Here is a 17,513-nt window from a genome sequence, read left to right as displayed (position 1 = left end):
TATTTTTTAGAGATGGAGTCTCACTCTGTCACCCAGGCTGGAGTGTGGTGGCGCAATCTCAGCTCACTGCAACCTCTGCCTCCTGGGTTCAAGCCATTCTCCTGCCTCAGCCTCCTGAGTAGCTGGGATTATGGGTGCACACCACCAGGCCCTGCTAATTTTTGTATTTTTTTTTTAAAGTAGAGACAGGGTTTCACCATGTTGGCCAGGTTGGTCTTGAACTCCTGACCTCAAGTGATCCGCCCATCTTGACCTCCCAAAGTGCTGGGATTACAGGCGTGAGCCACTGCACCCAGCCATATCCTCTTTTATTAATGTTCAAAGTACTTAGCTAAGCAAATGCTTAGTTCAAAGGTATCTCTGTGCTGAATATTCCATGTAACTAAGTTTACCACGTTGAGTATATATTTATCATACTTTTTGACTGATAGGAAAAAACGTCTATACTTTCACATTTTGGAATTATGAAACTTTGTAATTAAGAATATGTAGTATATAATTAGATTTGAATTGTATGCATTTTTTTTTTTTTTAAAGACAAGGTCTCCCTCTGTTGTTAAGGCTGGAGTGCAGTGGCACAGTCACAGCTCACTGCAGTCTTGAACCTCCTGGGCTCAACTTTTTTTTTTTAAATTAAAGTTAGTAAAGTAAAAGCCTGTCCCAGGCTTTCACTGTGTTGCCCAGGCTGATTGGTTACAAACTCCTGGCCTGAGATGATCTTCTCACCTCTGCCTCCCAAAATGCTAGGATTACAGGCATGAGCCATTGCACCTGGACTGCATGCTGGTCTTTCAAGGGATGTGTTAACATTTAAAAATTCAATGGCTTTGCCGGGCGCGGTGGCTCAAGCCTGTAATCCCAGCACTTTGGGAGGCCGAGGCGGGTGGATCACGAGGTCAGCAGATCGGGACCATCCTGGTCAAGATGGTGAAACCCCGTCTCTACTAAAAATACAAAAAATTAGCTGGGCACGGTGGTGCGTGCCTGTAATCCCAGCTACTCGGGAGGCTGAGGCAGGAGAATTGCCTGAACCCAGGAGGCGGAGGTTGCGGTGAGCCGAGATTGCGCCATTGCACTCCAGCCTGGGTAACAAGAGCGAAACTCCGTCTCAAAAAAAAAAAAAAAAAAAAAAAAAAAAAAAAAAATTCAATGGCTTTGTCACATAAATGTTTAAAGAGTATTCACGACACATACTGTAAAAAATCTTATTTACCTTAAATATGCCCCCTCTATTGGAATTGCATTTCTTTCTGCTTTCTTTCTACATTACAACCCTTCTAGATTCAGGTTGAATTAATATTTCATAATATGTGAAAACTTTCTATGAGCTGACACCCCTGTTCTTTTGTGTGCTTTTGAGTAAATTTGTTTGACAAAACTGGAACTCCTATTAAGGGATTTCACATATTTGTGAAATGGGTTCTTTGGATTCCTAGACATTTTATATATTATTGGATTTTTTAAAAAATATTTTTATTAATTATTTTAAATTATACTTAAATATAAAGAACATATTTTGATATGTGTGTGTGTGTGTGTGTGTGTGTGTGTGTGTGTATTTTGCCCCCTCCCAGAAGATAATATATTTCCTCTGTGGAAATGATATCTTGTTGATACACAAAGAAAGCTATCTCATGATTGGCATTGTTTTTTCTCATAGGTTTTTCTTTGTAAAATTCCTGTAACATGCTGTGCACGTCAAGTGTGCCTTGACACTATTTTTCTGCCACTCCAGTACTGTCATTTCAGACTTCCATTCTTGTTCACTTATATTATAGAAGTAAACTTTTATCTCTCTGATTTCAATATTTATTCTTATTTCAATATGTTCTCCAGATATTACCATTGTTATCTTTTGGAAAATAGATTGGATCATATCAATCTTATAAAAGATCTAATGTATTCCTGTTTTCAAAAATAGTACATTAAACATAAGGGCCAAGGCTCTTCACATTCTAGTCTATCTTTCTAGCTTTATCTCCTACTACTGTTCTTTTCCCTTCTTCCTGGTGTCTGCCAAATCCTTCAAGTATGTGAAAACATGATGTACACATGTATGTTTCCATTACTTCATATAGCTGCCCCCACATCCTGTCTCAGTTGCTTTTCTTTCTCCATCCTTTTCTACATAGTTATCCTTCTAGGTTCAGGTTGAATTAATATTTCATCATATGTGAAGCCTTTCTGTGAGCTCACACCCTGTTCTTGTCCCTATCAAAATTAGTTCTATTTAGAAAACTTTTATTCTGTGTAATTAGTTCATTTCAGCCATGAGGTAATCATTATATTGCATTGAAGTTCATTATAAACATATCTGCCTCTCCTCGTGTAAATTTTTAACTCTGTGAGGACAGAGGTTACATCTTTTTCACATCATTTAGTTCCTAGACTAGAATCTGAGTTCAGCAGGTTTAAATTATAATATTTGTTATGTTTGCATCAGAAGGGCATTTATTGCATGTTTGGTCAGTTGAGGCAAGTGTCTGTAGAGCACCTGCTTTGGACTTAATTTTAAGTAAGGTAGGAAAAAATATATATATATTACCTGATTCCTAACCTTAGGAAACTTTTTATGTGGTTGTGAAGGCAGAATTAACACACCTGAAATAATTTATATGAAACTATATGAAAGTAATCCTGATTTGAGTAGTACTTAGCTAAGCAAATGCTTAGTTCAAAGGCAGATGAGAACAATTGAAAGGAACCTTTAATAGAGAACCCAAATTGAGTTTTGGTAGGTAAGTTTTAGCTACTTGAGGGATGGCACATTTGGGAAAGTGCCTTAAATGCTAGGCCAAAGAGTTTATATTTTATCCTGCAAGTAACAGTAAGCAAAATGAAGGAGAAGATTTAGGAAATAATCTGGCAGAAGGGTGAAAGATTGAAGAAGGAAATAATTAGTAGCAGGAAAATAGTCAGGAAATGCTTTCAGTTATCTAGGACTGAGATTATGAGGACCAGAACTAGATAGGAATGGAAATGAACAGATGAAATGAAAAACAGATTAAAAGAAAAATTTAGTGACTAGTTGAATATTGTTGGTGGAAGAGGGGAAGGATACCAAAGGTGATTCTAAAGTTAAGAATTTGAAAAAAAGAAAAAAAAGAATTTGAAAACTGGGAATATTGCTTTTCTCCTCTCCAACACATGGAACCAGTTTTAAGGGAAAAGATAAAGTTTTCTTTTGAATAAAAGGACATTAGAAAATACAGGTAGAATTTTCAACTAACCTTAGAGATTAAATGAGAAGGGAAGTCTAAATATTTGGAGTTGGAATCATCCTCAGAAGTTATCATTGGAACTGGGATTAGTGCTACATTTCTTTAAACATTAAGGGAAATTATATCTAATATCTTTAATTTTGTGATCTAAATTCACAGTGCCTCTACTTTGTGTGATCTTTGCAAACACAATTTGTGACTTATATACCACTCAGTAAAGTTCATTTGCACATTTTGCCTTAATAAATGTCACTGGTGCCAGAAGAATTGTTCACCTAAAGCATTCTTTTATTAGGAAAGCAATGGATTTCAGAAATGTGTTTTAGAACTGTTAAATGTATTCTACTGAATTATTTTCAAACTGAAATGACTCTCTTTTATGTGTGGTAGTTGGAGGAAATGTGGACTGGAAACAGATAGCAAGTATTCAGGAATCCATTGGAGAAACCAGTTCTCAGAGTGTTGTTGTTGCTGTAGATAGGTAAGGCATTCATTTTATTCCCTATTCAGATGATTACCATTTCAGTTCTGTAGCATTTAGGTATTTGCTTATTGGTAAAAAGAAAAAAAAGTTGCCAAAATCATTTTCCTAAAGTAATATAAAATTATATTGTGATGTGCTGTGATTTAAATTATGAAGTACTTATAATTTAGCTTTTTGGATCATAGAATATAAGATGATAAACAGTATGAAAATTTAAGTTACAGTAGGTATTAGTGGGCATTAAGGAAATGGTAACCTTGATAAATAACACAAATGTTTTATTTTCTTGTAGAAAACTTATTTCCCTTATTATCCCTACTTAAAAATGTTGTGTAGTTTATTTTTCTGGATCCACAATAAAGACTGCATTATGGATGAAATGAAAGGTTTTGTTGGCAATTCGCATTATAAACTTCTTTGGAAGGGACTTCTGAATTTATATATTATATATATTACCAGATATTCCCCATTTTTAGTTTGTTTTCTAACAGAAAACCCATAGTATACTTTATTTACTACAGAATATTTCCAATATTAAAATGCCTAGCCTGTAGAACAATTATCTCCTATGGTTCTTTTGAATATTAGCTTTTTCTAGATAAATGCCCCCAAAATTGAAATAGCATTTTACAACACTGTTTTTTTCTCCCCCCACTTGTGATGGAAACTTTCAAAAACATAATTTGTACAAATCTTTCCTTGAGGGCCTGGAAACTCATGCTGATCCATTATTTTACTTTGCTTCAGGTAAAACTTTTTGCTCTAAGTACAGGTAGAACTAGAATGTTCAAATGGCTACTGACCCTGGAAGTACTCAATGGAACTTTTTCCTTGAATTCTTAATGTCCACTTGCTGTCCTTTTTTTTTTTTTTTTTTTTTTTTAGAGGAGGGGTGACATTTGCCTACTCTTTTGTGAAGACTGAACAAAGATTATTTCATACCTACTATATAACAAACATGAAGGCCTGCCACAGATGAGGCACTTGCAAAATGCTTTACATTTAATCTTTTCTGTAGCCTCGTGAGATGGGTACTCTTGTCCTTAGTTTACAAATGAGGAAACTGAGACAGAAAGAGATTAAATAACTTGCTTGTAATAAGCATGCATGCTGAACCTCTTCTCCTTTCAGCCTACATGTACTACTGCAGAGCCATGTAATAATTCTTTTGCTACCTGGCTAGCTTTCTTCTAAATGATTTTCTTGCCTTCTGGAAAAATCATCTTCATTGTCATTTTGATAATCTCTTCAGGCGTTACAAGAATCTATTCAGGCATGATTCAACATGTTATCTACTGTTTCTGCTTTTATAATATTTTATATGACCACATCCAGTTCTAATTTATCTTCCTATCCACTGTTTGTTATAGAACATGTTGCTCATTTGAACAAATTACATGCCTCTTTGTTTTAATAATTTATGCCATTTCAGAGGAGACTTAGCTTAAATTTTGTTAGTATTTTGTCAACACAAACTTGTCAGTCCCAGATGCTTCTACAAACATACAGTGTTGAATTTTATACAAAACATCAGTATTGCAAGTTTTAGCTTATAGTGAAAACACCAAAAGTTATATATTTGCTCTCTTATAATTATTCTTAGGTGGCATATTTCATTTTCCCATTAAGGTTTTCCTGAATATCTGAGTTTATTTTTATATCGTTATGTTCAAACTTTGGTCCATAACCCAACTCTGTGAGATAATCCTGCTAGTAAAGACAATAGTGAAAATAGTGTCAGACATCATCCTACAGAGTTCTGTACTTATCCACCAGTCATTTAGGCCTATTGTTCTGTCCTGTCCTTAGGCCTATTGTTCTGTCCTGTCCTTAGGCCTATTGTTCTGCATAATCTGTATTATAAGTATAGGAACTAAATAAAAACAAAAATAATTTTTGTATGTTTAATTCTTTATCGTTGCTGGTTTATTAACCAACAGAGAAAAAAATAAGATTTTATTACAGACTTTAAGGTGATAAAATTTTCTAATTATCTACTTTTGTTTAGGAATCTTCTATTATTAAAATGTAGGAGAAGAATATTAGGCACTTCAATCTGGGGATAACTGATCCTCTAGCATTTACTAGGATAGAATTTTCTGTGCATTGTTAAACTAAACCAACTTCACAATGAATATTTCTAAACTATGCAGGGGACAGACTTTGTCCACAAATGGTTTATTTCTAACAGCTAAAAAACACTTATTTAGCATCATAGTTTTTCTTTTGATTGTTTTTTATACTTACCAGATCTAGCTATAAACTGGCTCACCTAACACTTTGGAGTATTGTCACCTATCAGAAAACATGTACAGCTCATCCCAACTTAATTTGCTTGCAAATATTTTTCAGTTAGGCCTAAGAAATAAATGTTACCTCTGATATGTTCACTGTGAAAAAAACCTTTTACAGGTATAATAATGTAGGCTGCTTATGTATTGCATACAGTTTAAAAGTTGATTTGATCCAAAACCTGCAAAAGTTTTGCTAGCCTTTTTTTGTTTTTGCATCTGTATTATAATGTGATGAAGCAGTAATCTTACCAATATTTTTCCCTAATGTTTTTTAAAAAGAATGTCTTTTAATATTAGTAAACAAGGTTATCATGCTTTGTCTGTCCTTTGCTTTTTATATGGAAAATGTAGAATCTATTCCATAGGCTGATTTTGTGAAACACAGCTCTGTTCTCTTGCCTTATTATATTAAGGCTTAACTTTAAATGCCCACACAGAGTGCTGTGCTCTACCATATGGGTTTTTTTTATCGTTAGTAGAGCATTACTAGAAATAGAGTGACCCCCTCAGAGACTATGGAAGTGAGTAGGAATTGGAATGCCCTTTCCCAGAATGCATGCTCCCCTGACCTTCCATCATCACACCAGTTCACAGAACCCATCTTACTGCTGATGATAGTTCTTTCTCCTGTTGCCTTTGTTCTCCGTTATTTCAACACCTTTGGAATCTATTGCTTCCTTTCCCTATGTTCCATCTCTGCTTTTGTTCTTTCTTTACCCCTCTACTGTTTGTCATTTGCTTTCTTCTCAGTTAAAAACTCTTTTTTATTGTTGTTGTTGTTTTTTGTGTGTGTCTTGTTCTCCTATACTATTTACTTTTGACTCTATTCATGGTATGGCTTGCTTATAGCCATTGCCTTCCATGAGAATACCTCTAGTTTAAGAAATCAGCTGACCAAATTGATATAGTCTAGCAGTTTTTATTTGTGTTAATGTGAGAGTTCTGTAGACTTTGTATATCTTTAAATTCTGGGTCCAGTCTAATCATTGGATTAGATGGGGTCGTATTACTTTTGATTCCCTCCCCACCTCCCCCAATTGTGTTTTCTGCCAGATTTTAGAATTACTGCTTCATTCTGCTGACAAGAATAATATAGAAAATCCTAAGACATTTCTTTAGGAGGAACTCAGATTCTGAGTCCTCATGTTACCAGTTTCTAAACCTTTTCCTGTATTGTTTTTCACTCATTGCCAGGACATGTAGACAGACATGCAAAGACACTAGGGCTAAATAATCATGATATACTCAGAACATTGAGATTGTGACAGTAGGAAAAAACGAGAATATATTTAAAGGGTTAAATATATCTTTGCTCGGGTAAGTGTGAGGCAGTATAGAAAAGTGGTTAGGGGTTAATAGGATAGACTTTGTAGTCACCCTGTCCTGGTTTGAATCTTGGCTCTAGCACTTACAAGTTCTGTGACTTTGAGGAAGTTATTAAATATATTTGTGCCTCAATTTCTGTGTTTGTAAAATTGAGGTTTTAATAGTACATGCTTTATAAGGTATTTGTGATTATCAAATTAGTGAATATTTATATTACACTAGAAAAGAACTCACCTTGTGGTTGGTAGCTATTACTGTTATTACTATGACTTCTGTGTTTAATATTTGACCTGCTCCTGCCTTTAAAATTTCCCTTTTCTCATGCAAATCATATTTTGTGCATTCTAAGTTGAGGAATGTCATCCTTCTTGAAAGTGAGGTCAAACTCTTGGTTACAAACCCAGAATATGGGTTAAAATGCAGACTTTAAAAAAGGAGGACTAATGTGTTTATGCTGAAATATTTTATGAAACTTTGAAACAAGAAAGAGCTCAGCAAAGAAGAATGGGCAAACCTGGGGAGTGTTAGCTTAACTCCAAACATTTGAATGCCTTAAAGAAAGGGGTTTGGCTAGTTCTGGGGTAAACTGAGACTATTTGCAAGGTTATATTAAATCACTTTTAGTATGAGTGAACTTTCTAATCAAATGTACTTTACTGGTAAAAATAAGTAGAGTTTTTCATTTTAAAAACTTGTTCAATGCTAGTCAATCAGGAAAGAATCTGTAGTGTGCCAATTATTTGTTTTACAAATTAATATTTTTCTTATTCTTAGAATTTCATAAGATATCTATCTGGGATTTGTAAGTCTAATAAAATTGCAGCAATATATACTTACTGCAGTAATAATACTGAATGCAAACTGATTCATGTGGAGTAGAGGTGAAAGGGAGGGAGAAACACCCAGACTACACTTGTTACTAAACGAAATGATGAAAAATGCTCATTTGAGTACTCAGTGTTTTGTTTCTTTAAAACATAAAAATAGCTAGTGCCCCATGCCACTTACTTTTCAATTGAAATAAAAGCAATCATTTATAAATTTTTAAAATAATGTTTTATTTTTCCTAGAATATTCACAGGATCTACAAGGCTAGATGGTAATGCTATTGGTAAGTCTGTGCATGTATTCTACTTCTGAACTCACTTTGGGCTAAAATAACTTTACCATTGAGCTAAAAATATATAAATGTATTTGTATTACAGTGGATTTTGTCCGTTGGCTTTGTGCTGTGTCTATGGATGAATTACTTTCCACGACACACCCAAGAATGTTTAGTCTGCAAAAAATAGTAGAAATATCATATTACAACATGGGAAGAATAAGATTGCAGTGGTCTCGAATTTGGGAAGTTATTGGAGATCACTTTAATAAGGTATTTGAATAACTGTGGTATTCGTTTACATTTGTAGTATATTTTTTGTTTAGAATTTCCTTGTAACCGAATTGAGCCTTTTTTCCTTCCAAACAATTATTTACTACTTTATAATAATTAATTTTAGAAAACCTTGTGAATGGTGTTTTTCTTTTTAGAAATGATTGCTCTGGGTTTTAAGAATTTGATTTAAAAGCCTGTTTTTGAGGAAATACTGTAGCATGTTTAATGCTTAATTGGAAATATTAGGATTTACCCATCCATGCTGTTGTATACTTTTTCTAAGACAAAAATATAAAGAATTGTAGATATTTACTGCTGATACTAATTAGCATCTTTTATTTTTGTTGCCGTTACAGGTTGGGTGTAATCCTAATGAAGATGTAGCGATTTTTGCAGTAGACTCCTTGAGGCAGTTGTCAATGAAATTCTTAGAGAAAGGGGAACTTGCTAATTTCAGATTCCAGAAGGATTTCTTAAGACCTTTTGAACATATAATGAAACGGAACAGGTACTGTATTTGTTGAATTGCTTAACAGTAGGAAGATCTTGTTTTCCACAGGAGGGAGGAAAACAGAAGAAAGGCAGAAAAAACTGTTGAGTTTCATCTGTTTGCATATCCAAGCAATTTTATTATTAATATTTTTAGGTCTCCAACAATTCGAGATATGGTTGTACGGTGTATAGCACAGATGGTTAATTCTCAAGCTGCTAACATTCGATCTGGATGGAAGAACATTTTCTCTGTATTTCATCTAGCTGCATCTGATCAAGATGAAAGTATAGTGGAACTTGCATTCCAAACAACAGGGCATATTGTCAGTGAGTATTCTCTTAGCTATGTTCACGTAAAAAGAGAAAAAAAAAAAACCTTAATGTGTTCAGAAGATGCTTCAAGTAACAATAAGATTATGGCCTTTCAGTTTACCAAGTTTTGTCTACAGAACCAGAGAATAAAGTTTATTATTATTATAGTTAACATTAATTGAGTATTTACCACATGGCAAATACTGTATGTACGTTTCTGGTAATTTCCTTTATCTTCACAATTAAGCATCTTTATTATCTCTTTTTTCAAAGTAGATTAGGAAACTCAGCCCCAGAGAGGTTAAGCAACTTATGTAAGGTCACAGAATTAGTGATAGAGCTGGTCTTCAGACCCATGAAGTACTAAAGCAAAGCCTTTATTTTTGACCAGTACGTTGCACAGCCTTCTTCAAGGTATCCCTTTAACTTTAAGGGGTCTGACTGAAACACTAAGGTTATAAGCCTATATGACAGGGATGACCATCAACGTCAAGAATCACGGCATCATCCTAGCTATCATTTATTGCGTGCTTACTTAAGTATTACACTAAGCATTTCACTTACATTATTTTGTGTAGTGCTTACAGCTGTCCTGTGTATATTATGATTATTTCCATTTCATAGATCAAGAAACTGAGATACAGAGAGGTTAAGTAATTTTGTATATTCATTCAACCAAAGTTAAATCAGTATCTACTGGGTACCAGTTACTGTTTTAGGTGCTGTGCTTAGAGTGTAAACAAAACAGACAAGTTTTGATATTCTCAGCACTCAAGGCAGTCAGGTAAGTGGTAAAGACAGACTTGAATTTCATATCTATTGGAGGTCAGAGCCTTTAACAACCTTTAAGGAAGTGCATTACATCTAGAGGTTGGTGTATTTTTGGTACAGTTAAGAATAATTGAAAAATTATAGTAATATTGATATATTTTTCTCTATTTCAGCCCTTGTATTTGAAAAACACTTTCCAGCAACCATTGATTCTTTCCAGGATGCAGTGAAGTGTTTGTCTGAATTTGCGTGCAATGCAGCTTTCCCAGACACAAGTATGGAAGCAATTCGACTTATTCGCCATTGTGCAAAATATGTGTCTGATAGACCTCAGGTATAGCGTCATTTAGTAAACAAAATTTTGCAGAATATTTCTTTACAGTCTAAAATCTAAGTTTGTTTGGAAATTGAGGGTATATGAAGCAAATAATCTGAGCAGCCTGATTCTGAGTTAGTTTGTCAAATACATTAATATTAGATAGATAGGATGGTTAGCGATTATAACCGTTATTAAAAGTGTCAGGTATTTTTCTGAGTGTTTTCCATTAACTTATTAACTTTTTAAATCTTCTAACGACTTTATGTGATAGCTAATGTTATAACCCTGTACAGATAAAGAAACTGAGGCACAGAGATGTTTAAAAATGAGCCCATAGTTTCAGGGCTAGTAGAGATAGGGTTTGAGTCCCCAGCCTGTGTTTCTAACCAGTCCCTACAGTGCTTCTTGTCTGTCTGTGCTGTGTAATACTGAAGCTGACTGACTATGGAGGAGAATAGGCTTAAGCTCTGAGGTAAAAGGTTGAATTGAAAAACTAGCCGCCATATTTAACTTGCATATTTGAATCAGTCTTTGCAACTATCATAAGAGAAAGTGATGTAGCATAGATTTGGTAGTAAGATTTTATTCCAAGTTGGGCACGGTGGCTCATGCCTGTAATCCCAGCACTTTGGGAAGCTGAGGTGGGCAGATCACAAGGTCAAGAAATCAAGACCATCCTGGCCAACATGGTGAAGCCTGGCTCTACTAAAAATGTAAAAATTATCTAGACGTGGTGCCATATGCCTGTAGTCCGAGCTACTCAGGAGGCCGACGCAGGAGAATCGCTTGAACCCGGGAGGCAGAGGTTGCAGTCAGCCGAGATTACTCCGCTCTACTCTAGCCTGGCAACAGAGTGAGATTCTGTCTCAAAAAAATAAAAAATAAAAATAAAAAAAAAGATTTTATTCCATACTGACATGATCAGGTGCTTGGTACTTCTTAGATAACGCTAACTCATTTCACCTTCATACTTCCCCAGTGTGGTTAATGTGGCTGTGTGGTATCATAACCATTTAAGTGACAAAAATGGAAACCTGAATTAACCTGGCAGAAAGCCAGTGACAATTGAAGGTGAAGCTAACTTTTGGATTCTAGTACAGAGCTCTTTGTAGGCGTTATATTTTGCCTGCTTCAGTGGCACATATACTAAAATTGTAGGCAGTTATGGTGTCTATTTTATGTAAATTATTGTTTATTAAATTGCTCACTGGTGATTTGTAAAGCATTTCAATTATTTTTTGAGAAGCTAATATGCTGAATGTATAGGTGTTACGTTTTGTCTTACCCTGCCTTTTTTCTTGAAGGCTTTCAAGGAATACACAAGTGATGATATGAATGTGGCACCTGAAGACAGGGTGTGGGTGAGAGGATGGTTCCCAATTCTCTTTGAGTTATCCTGTATCATCAATAGATGCAAATTAGATGTAAGAACCAGGTAACAATCTATATTTGTAATTAAAATTTTGGGTATATTTTGACTTTAATCAAATTAACTCTTGTTTATAAATACAGTTTCATAAAGACCATAAAATCAAATGTTTTGTCAAATACATTAATATTAGATAGGTATATTTTTTAAAATGTTAAATAGTGCAAAATAAAAGTGGAAATGCTACATTATTTTTTAAATTTTTGGTTATAGCCTCTGTTTGATTTTAGCGTGTAAGTTAATTTAATGCTTTAAACATTGTTTTTTCATATATTTGTTTCCAGTCATAAATTGAAGTTAGTGGCAAAATTTATTTCCTGATGAATGAGAGAAGAATTTTTAAATGCACATCCTTGGGGGGTTTTAGGTAAAGAATCATTTCTTTTTGAAACCTGGTCAGTAACATTGTTTGGAATATTACAGAGCTATTCAAATAGAACTCATTAAAAAGTATATTGCCAATAAAAGATTAAGATGAACATTTAGTCAGTCGGTAAAGGAACTATATGGATGTGATGTAACTGGCCAAGTGCTCAATCAATATACTGTTCTTAGGTCACAGCTCACATGACTCCTATAGTAGTATTTTGTACCCTTTACTTTGCCACACTAAAATGGCCAACTTGTGTGTCCTGATATCTGTCAACCTTTAAACCCTCCGTGAGTTCAATTTTATGGTAAACAAAATCTTTTAGGAATCTTTCCTTGTTGTTAGGAAGAACCTTTTGTTACTTGGATGTGTAACTTTATTGAATTTGTTGAAATTCTAACGGTAGTACAGAATGAGTCTCTTCTTTCTCACCTTATGCCAGAACCACACCTGTACCCCACCAAGGTTAAATTTGACTTATATCCCAAGAAAATTTTCGTTTTTATAGCATTATTTGTTAAATCAGAAATTCTTATGAAATAGATAATTCAAAATAGGACTTAAACCTTAGGGATTTGTCATAAAACTTAGTAATTATGAGAACACTATAGAACATTTTATTTTATGTTTAGACATGGTGGATTGTTTATCAGTGGACCTATTAGGAATTTGATAAAATTCAAGGTAGCCCCATTTCAATTGTCCAGCTACCTCAGTGGAGTGGCTAATATATCATGACTAGCAGGTCATGAAAACTCAGCACGTTCTCCCCTCACCCTTATTTATTTGTAGAAGTCTGTTTGATGGAGGATCCACTTGCTTTCTTAGCCTGCTGTTGCTTGGCGCTGTGGTACCTTGTTTCTCACCATATTCCATGCTCAGATTATGGGTAGATTCTAATTGTTAAAGAAGATGTGGGGTCCAAAGTGGCTCCCGCTGGAGGTCGTGGCGCTTGCGAAGGCGAGGTCATCAGTTCAAGACTAACCTGAGCAACCTTATAAGCTCAAACTGATTGGCAAAAAAAAAAAAAAGAAGATGTGTGTGTGTGTTCTAGTTAGTGAAGGAGATGGAAAAGATCAGTAAACTTTGTCCAGTGATGGCCTTTGATTTTCCTGCCTCATCCCAGGATTTGTATGAGCTGCTATTTAGCTTACATTTTAAAATGTGGGCCAGATGCAGTGGCTCACACCTGTAATCCCAGCACCTTGGGAGGTCGAGGTGGGAGGATAGTTTGAAACTAACCTGGGCAACATGGTGAGACCCCATCTCTTTGAACAAAAAGTTAACTGGACGTGGTGGGCATGCCTCTAGCTCCTGCTGCTCATGAGGCTGAGGTGGGATTGCCTGAGCACAGAAGGCTGGGGTTATGGTGAGCCCTGATCACACCACTGTACTTCATCCTAGGCATATTTTTAAATCCCTAACGTTTAGTTAAGACTCTGTCTTTAAAAACAAAAACAAAAAAGTGCAGCACTATAATTTGTGTAACACTGTGGTTAGAAAAAACATTTTGTGTGCATTCTCATTTGATTCTTCCAAAATTCCATAGATTTAGGGATAAATAATTAACATAAATTAGTCTCAAATATCATCAGGCATCATTTAATGACAGGGATATGTTCTGTACAACACGTTACTAGGCAATTTCAGCATTGTGTGAACATCATATCATGTACTTACACAAATCTAGATGGCATAGCCTATTGCTCCATGGGTACAATCTGCACAGCATGTTACTATACTAAATAGTATAGACAGCTGTTAACACAGTGATGTTTGTGTGTCTAAACAGGCTGGTTGCGGTGGCTCACACCTATAATCCCAGCATTTTGGGAGGCTGAGGTGGGCTGATTACCTGATTTCAGGAGTTCAAGACCAGCCTGGCCAACATAATAAAACCCCACCTCTACTAAAAGTACAAAAATTTGGCCAGGCACAGTGGCTCATGCCTGTTCCCAGCACTTTGTGAGGCCCAGGCGGGCAGATCATTTGAGATCAGGAGTTCAAGACCAGCCTGGACAACATGGTGAAACCCCTTCTCTACTAAAAATAAAAAAATTAGTGGGGTGTGGGCACCTGTAATCACAGCTACTCAGGAGGCTGAGCCAGATGTATCACTTAAATCCACGAGGCAGAGGTTGCAGTGAGCCGAGAGTGCCACTTCTCTCTCCAGCCCCAGCAACAGAGTGAGAGTCTGTCTCAAAATAAAAATACGAAAATTAGCCAGGTGTGGTGGCACACACCTGTAATCCCAGCCACTTGGGAAGGTGAGGCATGAGAATTGCTTGAACCTGGGAGGCAGAGGTTGCAGTAAGCTGAGATGGCACCACTGCACTCCAGCCAGCGTGACAGTATGAGACTCTGTCTCAAAAAAAAAAAAAAATATATATATATATATATGTGTGTGTGTGTGTGTGTGTGTGTGTGTGTGCATATAAGCATAGAAAAGGTACAATAAAAACATGGCATAAAAGATAAAACTTGTAATAGGGCACTTACCATGAATGGAACTCGCAGGACTGGAAACCGTTTTGGGTGAGTCAGTGAGTGAGTGGTGAGTGAATGTGAAGGAGGTCTAGGACATTACTATGCACTACTGTAGACTCTATGAACACTGTAAACTTAGGCTACTCTAAATTTATAAAAAAATACGTTTCTTTCTTCGATAAATTAACCATAACTTACTGTAACGTTTTTCTTTATAATTTTTAAAATTTAAAATACTTTGACTCTTATATTACCACTTAGCTTAAAACACAGTGTACAGCTATACAAAAATATTTTCTTTATATCCTTATTCTATAAGCTTTTTTCTATTTTTATTTTTTACTTTTTAGGCTTTTTTGTTAAAAACTAAAGCAAAGACACACATTAAACTAGGCCTACACAGGGTCAGGATTATCAATGTCTCTGTCGTCCACCTCCACATCTTACCCCACAGGAAGGTCCTAAGGGGAAGTAACACACGTGACAGCTCCATGATAACAATGCCTTCTTCCAGAGTGTCTACCGAAGGACCTGCCTGAGGCTGTTTTCCAGTTAACTTTTTAAAAATGTATAAGTACAAGGAGTACACTTGCATTTAATGATAAGAAGTACAGTATATAGTAAGTACATTAGTCATTAACGTAATTGTTTATCATTATATGACTGGAACTATGGTAGGTTTGTTTACACCAGTATCACCACAAATGTGAGTAAATTGTTGCCCTGTGATCTAATGACAGTTACAACTACAATGTCATAAGACAATTGGAACTGCTCTATTATAATCTTAGGGGACCACTGTCTTATATGCAGTTTGTTGTTGACTGAAATGTCCCATGTGGCACATGACTAATCTTTTTTCCCTACATGAGCTACTTAAGTATTGCTTTAGAAAAAAAAGACTTTCTACAGTAAAAATCCTTGGAAACGATTGATCTCTGTATTTACCTGGAGCCCTGGAAAAATCAGGATTGCCCATATCTACTTAACCCCTAGCCATGAGAGGCAGCATCCAGTTACTTGGAGTGGGAGGAAATAGAAACTGAGCTCAGCAGATGGAGAATGAGGGAGCCTTGTTCCAGCACAAGGAGGGAACTATGGGTTTAGCATCCCGTGGTGGAAACTCTTGACAGGCAGCTCCTGTGGAAGACTTTATTTCCCAGGATTTTCTTTACTACAGTTTCTTTACCGCTGCTAAGATTACACATTAGATATATTAGGGATCAAATAGACCAGTGTGAACTTGCTGTAGGCCCTAAGTATTGTAATGTTACTTTACACATTCATTTAATAAAAAATTGTGGAGAACCTGCTATGTATGAGGCATGTACTAAGGTTGGGGGTAGCATGGCAGCAAATGAGTTCAGCTCTATTCCAGTCTTTATGGGAGCCTTTCAAAGAAAATTTTGTTCTGTTTTACTATCAAACTTTTAGAAATATAAGCTATTTCTAAATTGGGGGTGCCTGTATTTTCCCAGAAAAAGGAATAGAGAAAAGATTAAAGTTTCTAATGGTTCTAAAAAGGTAGTATTTCAAGAAACAGTAAGGAATGAAGAAAGCAGTTTTGAGTTTCAGTTTTAGCACTTACTCAAAAGCTGGTCAATGTGATACTAAGCAATTTATTCAGCAAATGATTATTGCTTGCCTCCCAGGCAGCAAGAAATGAAACACAGAACCCTCCCCTCATGGAGCTTATGCCTTAGTGGATTCATTCTATAAATCCTTTTGTTTGGGGATGTTGCATGAATAAGCCTTCTAGTGTTGAATAAAAAGCCCCATAGTTCTTTGAAAAAGATTTTCCGAAATCTAACTTTTGTTTTGTTCTTAGACTGCTATATATGCATTTTCTTTTTTGGCTATAGTGCCACAAAATTAATATTCACTCAAATGATTATCTTTTTCAATTTGTAATTCCATTTATAGTTTTTTTATATATATACTTTAAGTTCTGGGGTACATGTGCAGAATGTGCAGGTCTGTTACATAGGTATGCACGTGCCATGGTGGTTTGCTGCAGCCATCACCCCATCACCTACATTAGGTATTTCTCCTAATCCTCCCTCCTCTATCCCCCCACATGCTGCTCTCCCTCCTTTAGGCCCCTCCCCCAAAAGGCCCCATTGTGTGATGTTCCCTCCCTGTGTCCATGTGTACTCGTTGTTCAACACCCACTTATGAGTGAGAACATGAGGTGTTTGGTTTTCTATTCCGTGTCAGTTTGCTGATAATGATGGTTTCCAGCTTTTTCCATGTCCCTGCAAAGGATATAAACTCTTCCTTTTAAAAAAGGCTGTATAGTATTCTGTGGTGTATATATGCCACATTTTCCTTACCCAATCTATCATTGATGGGCATTTGGGTTTGTTCCAAGTCTTTGCTATTCTGAACAGTGCCACAATAAACATACATACACATATGTCTCTATAACAGAATGATTTATAATCCTTTGGATATATACCCAGTAATGGGATTGCTGGATCAAATGGTATTTCTAGTTCTAGATCCTTGAGACTTGCCACGCTGTCTTCCACAATGGTTGAACTAATTTGCTCTTCCACAAACAGTGTAAAAGCGTTTTCTATTTCTCCACATCCTCTCCGGCATCTATTGTCTCCTGATTTTTTAATGAT

At 35.8% G+C, this 17,513-nt stretch overlaps 1 protein-coding gene across 6 annotated transcripts in view; it reads left to right on the top strand.

The window, feature by feature from the left end:
• Positions 1–17,513, top strand: part of ARFGEF1 (ARF guanine nucleotide exchange factor 1) — a 167,653-nt gene that overhangs the window by 106,396 nt on the left and 43,744 nt on the right. For all 6 annotated transcript variants that reach the window (XM_078352578.1, XM_078352577.1, XM_035276406.3 and 3 more), the window contains 7 exons: positions 3,612–3,702; positions 8,396–8,436; positions 8,531–8,700; positions 9,060–9,211; positions 9,350–9,522; positions 10,452–10,612; positions 11,902–12,032. In XM_078352578.1, the coding sequence (XP_078208704.1) occupies positions 3,612–3,702; positions 8,396–8,436; positions 8,531–8,700; positions 9,060–9,211; positions 9,350–9,522; positions 10,452–10,612; positions 11,902–12,032 (919 nt within the window). The remainder of the gene's footprint in view (positions 1–3,611; positions 3,703–8,395; positions 8,437–8,530; positions 8,701–9,059; positions 9,212–9,349; positions 9,523–10,451; positions 10,613–11,901; positions 12,033–17,513) is intronic.

This window comes from Callithrix jacchus, chromosome 16 (genome assembly GCF_049354715.1).
Source record: "Callithrix jacchus isolate 240 chromosome 16, calJac240_pri, whole genome shotgun sequence".
Lineage (NCBI taxonomy): Eukaryota > Metazoa > Chordata > Mammalia > Primates > Cebidae > Callithrix > Callithrix jacchus.
This window is presented reverse-complemented; position numbering and strand designations above follow the sequence as displayed.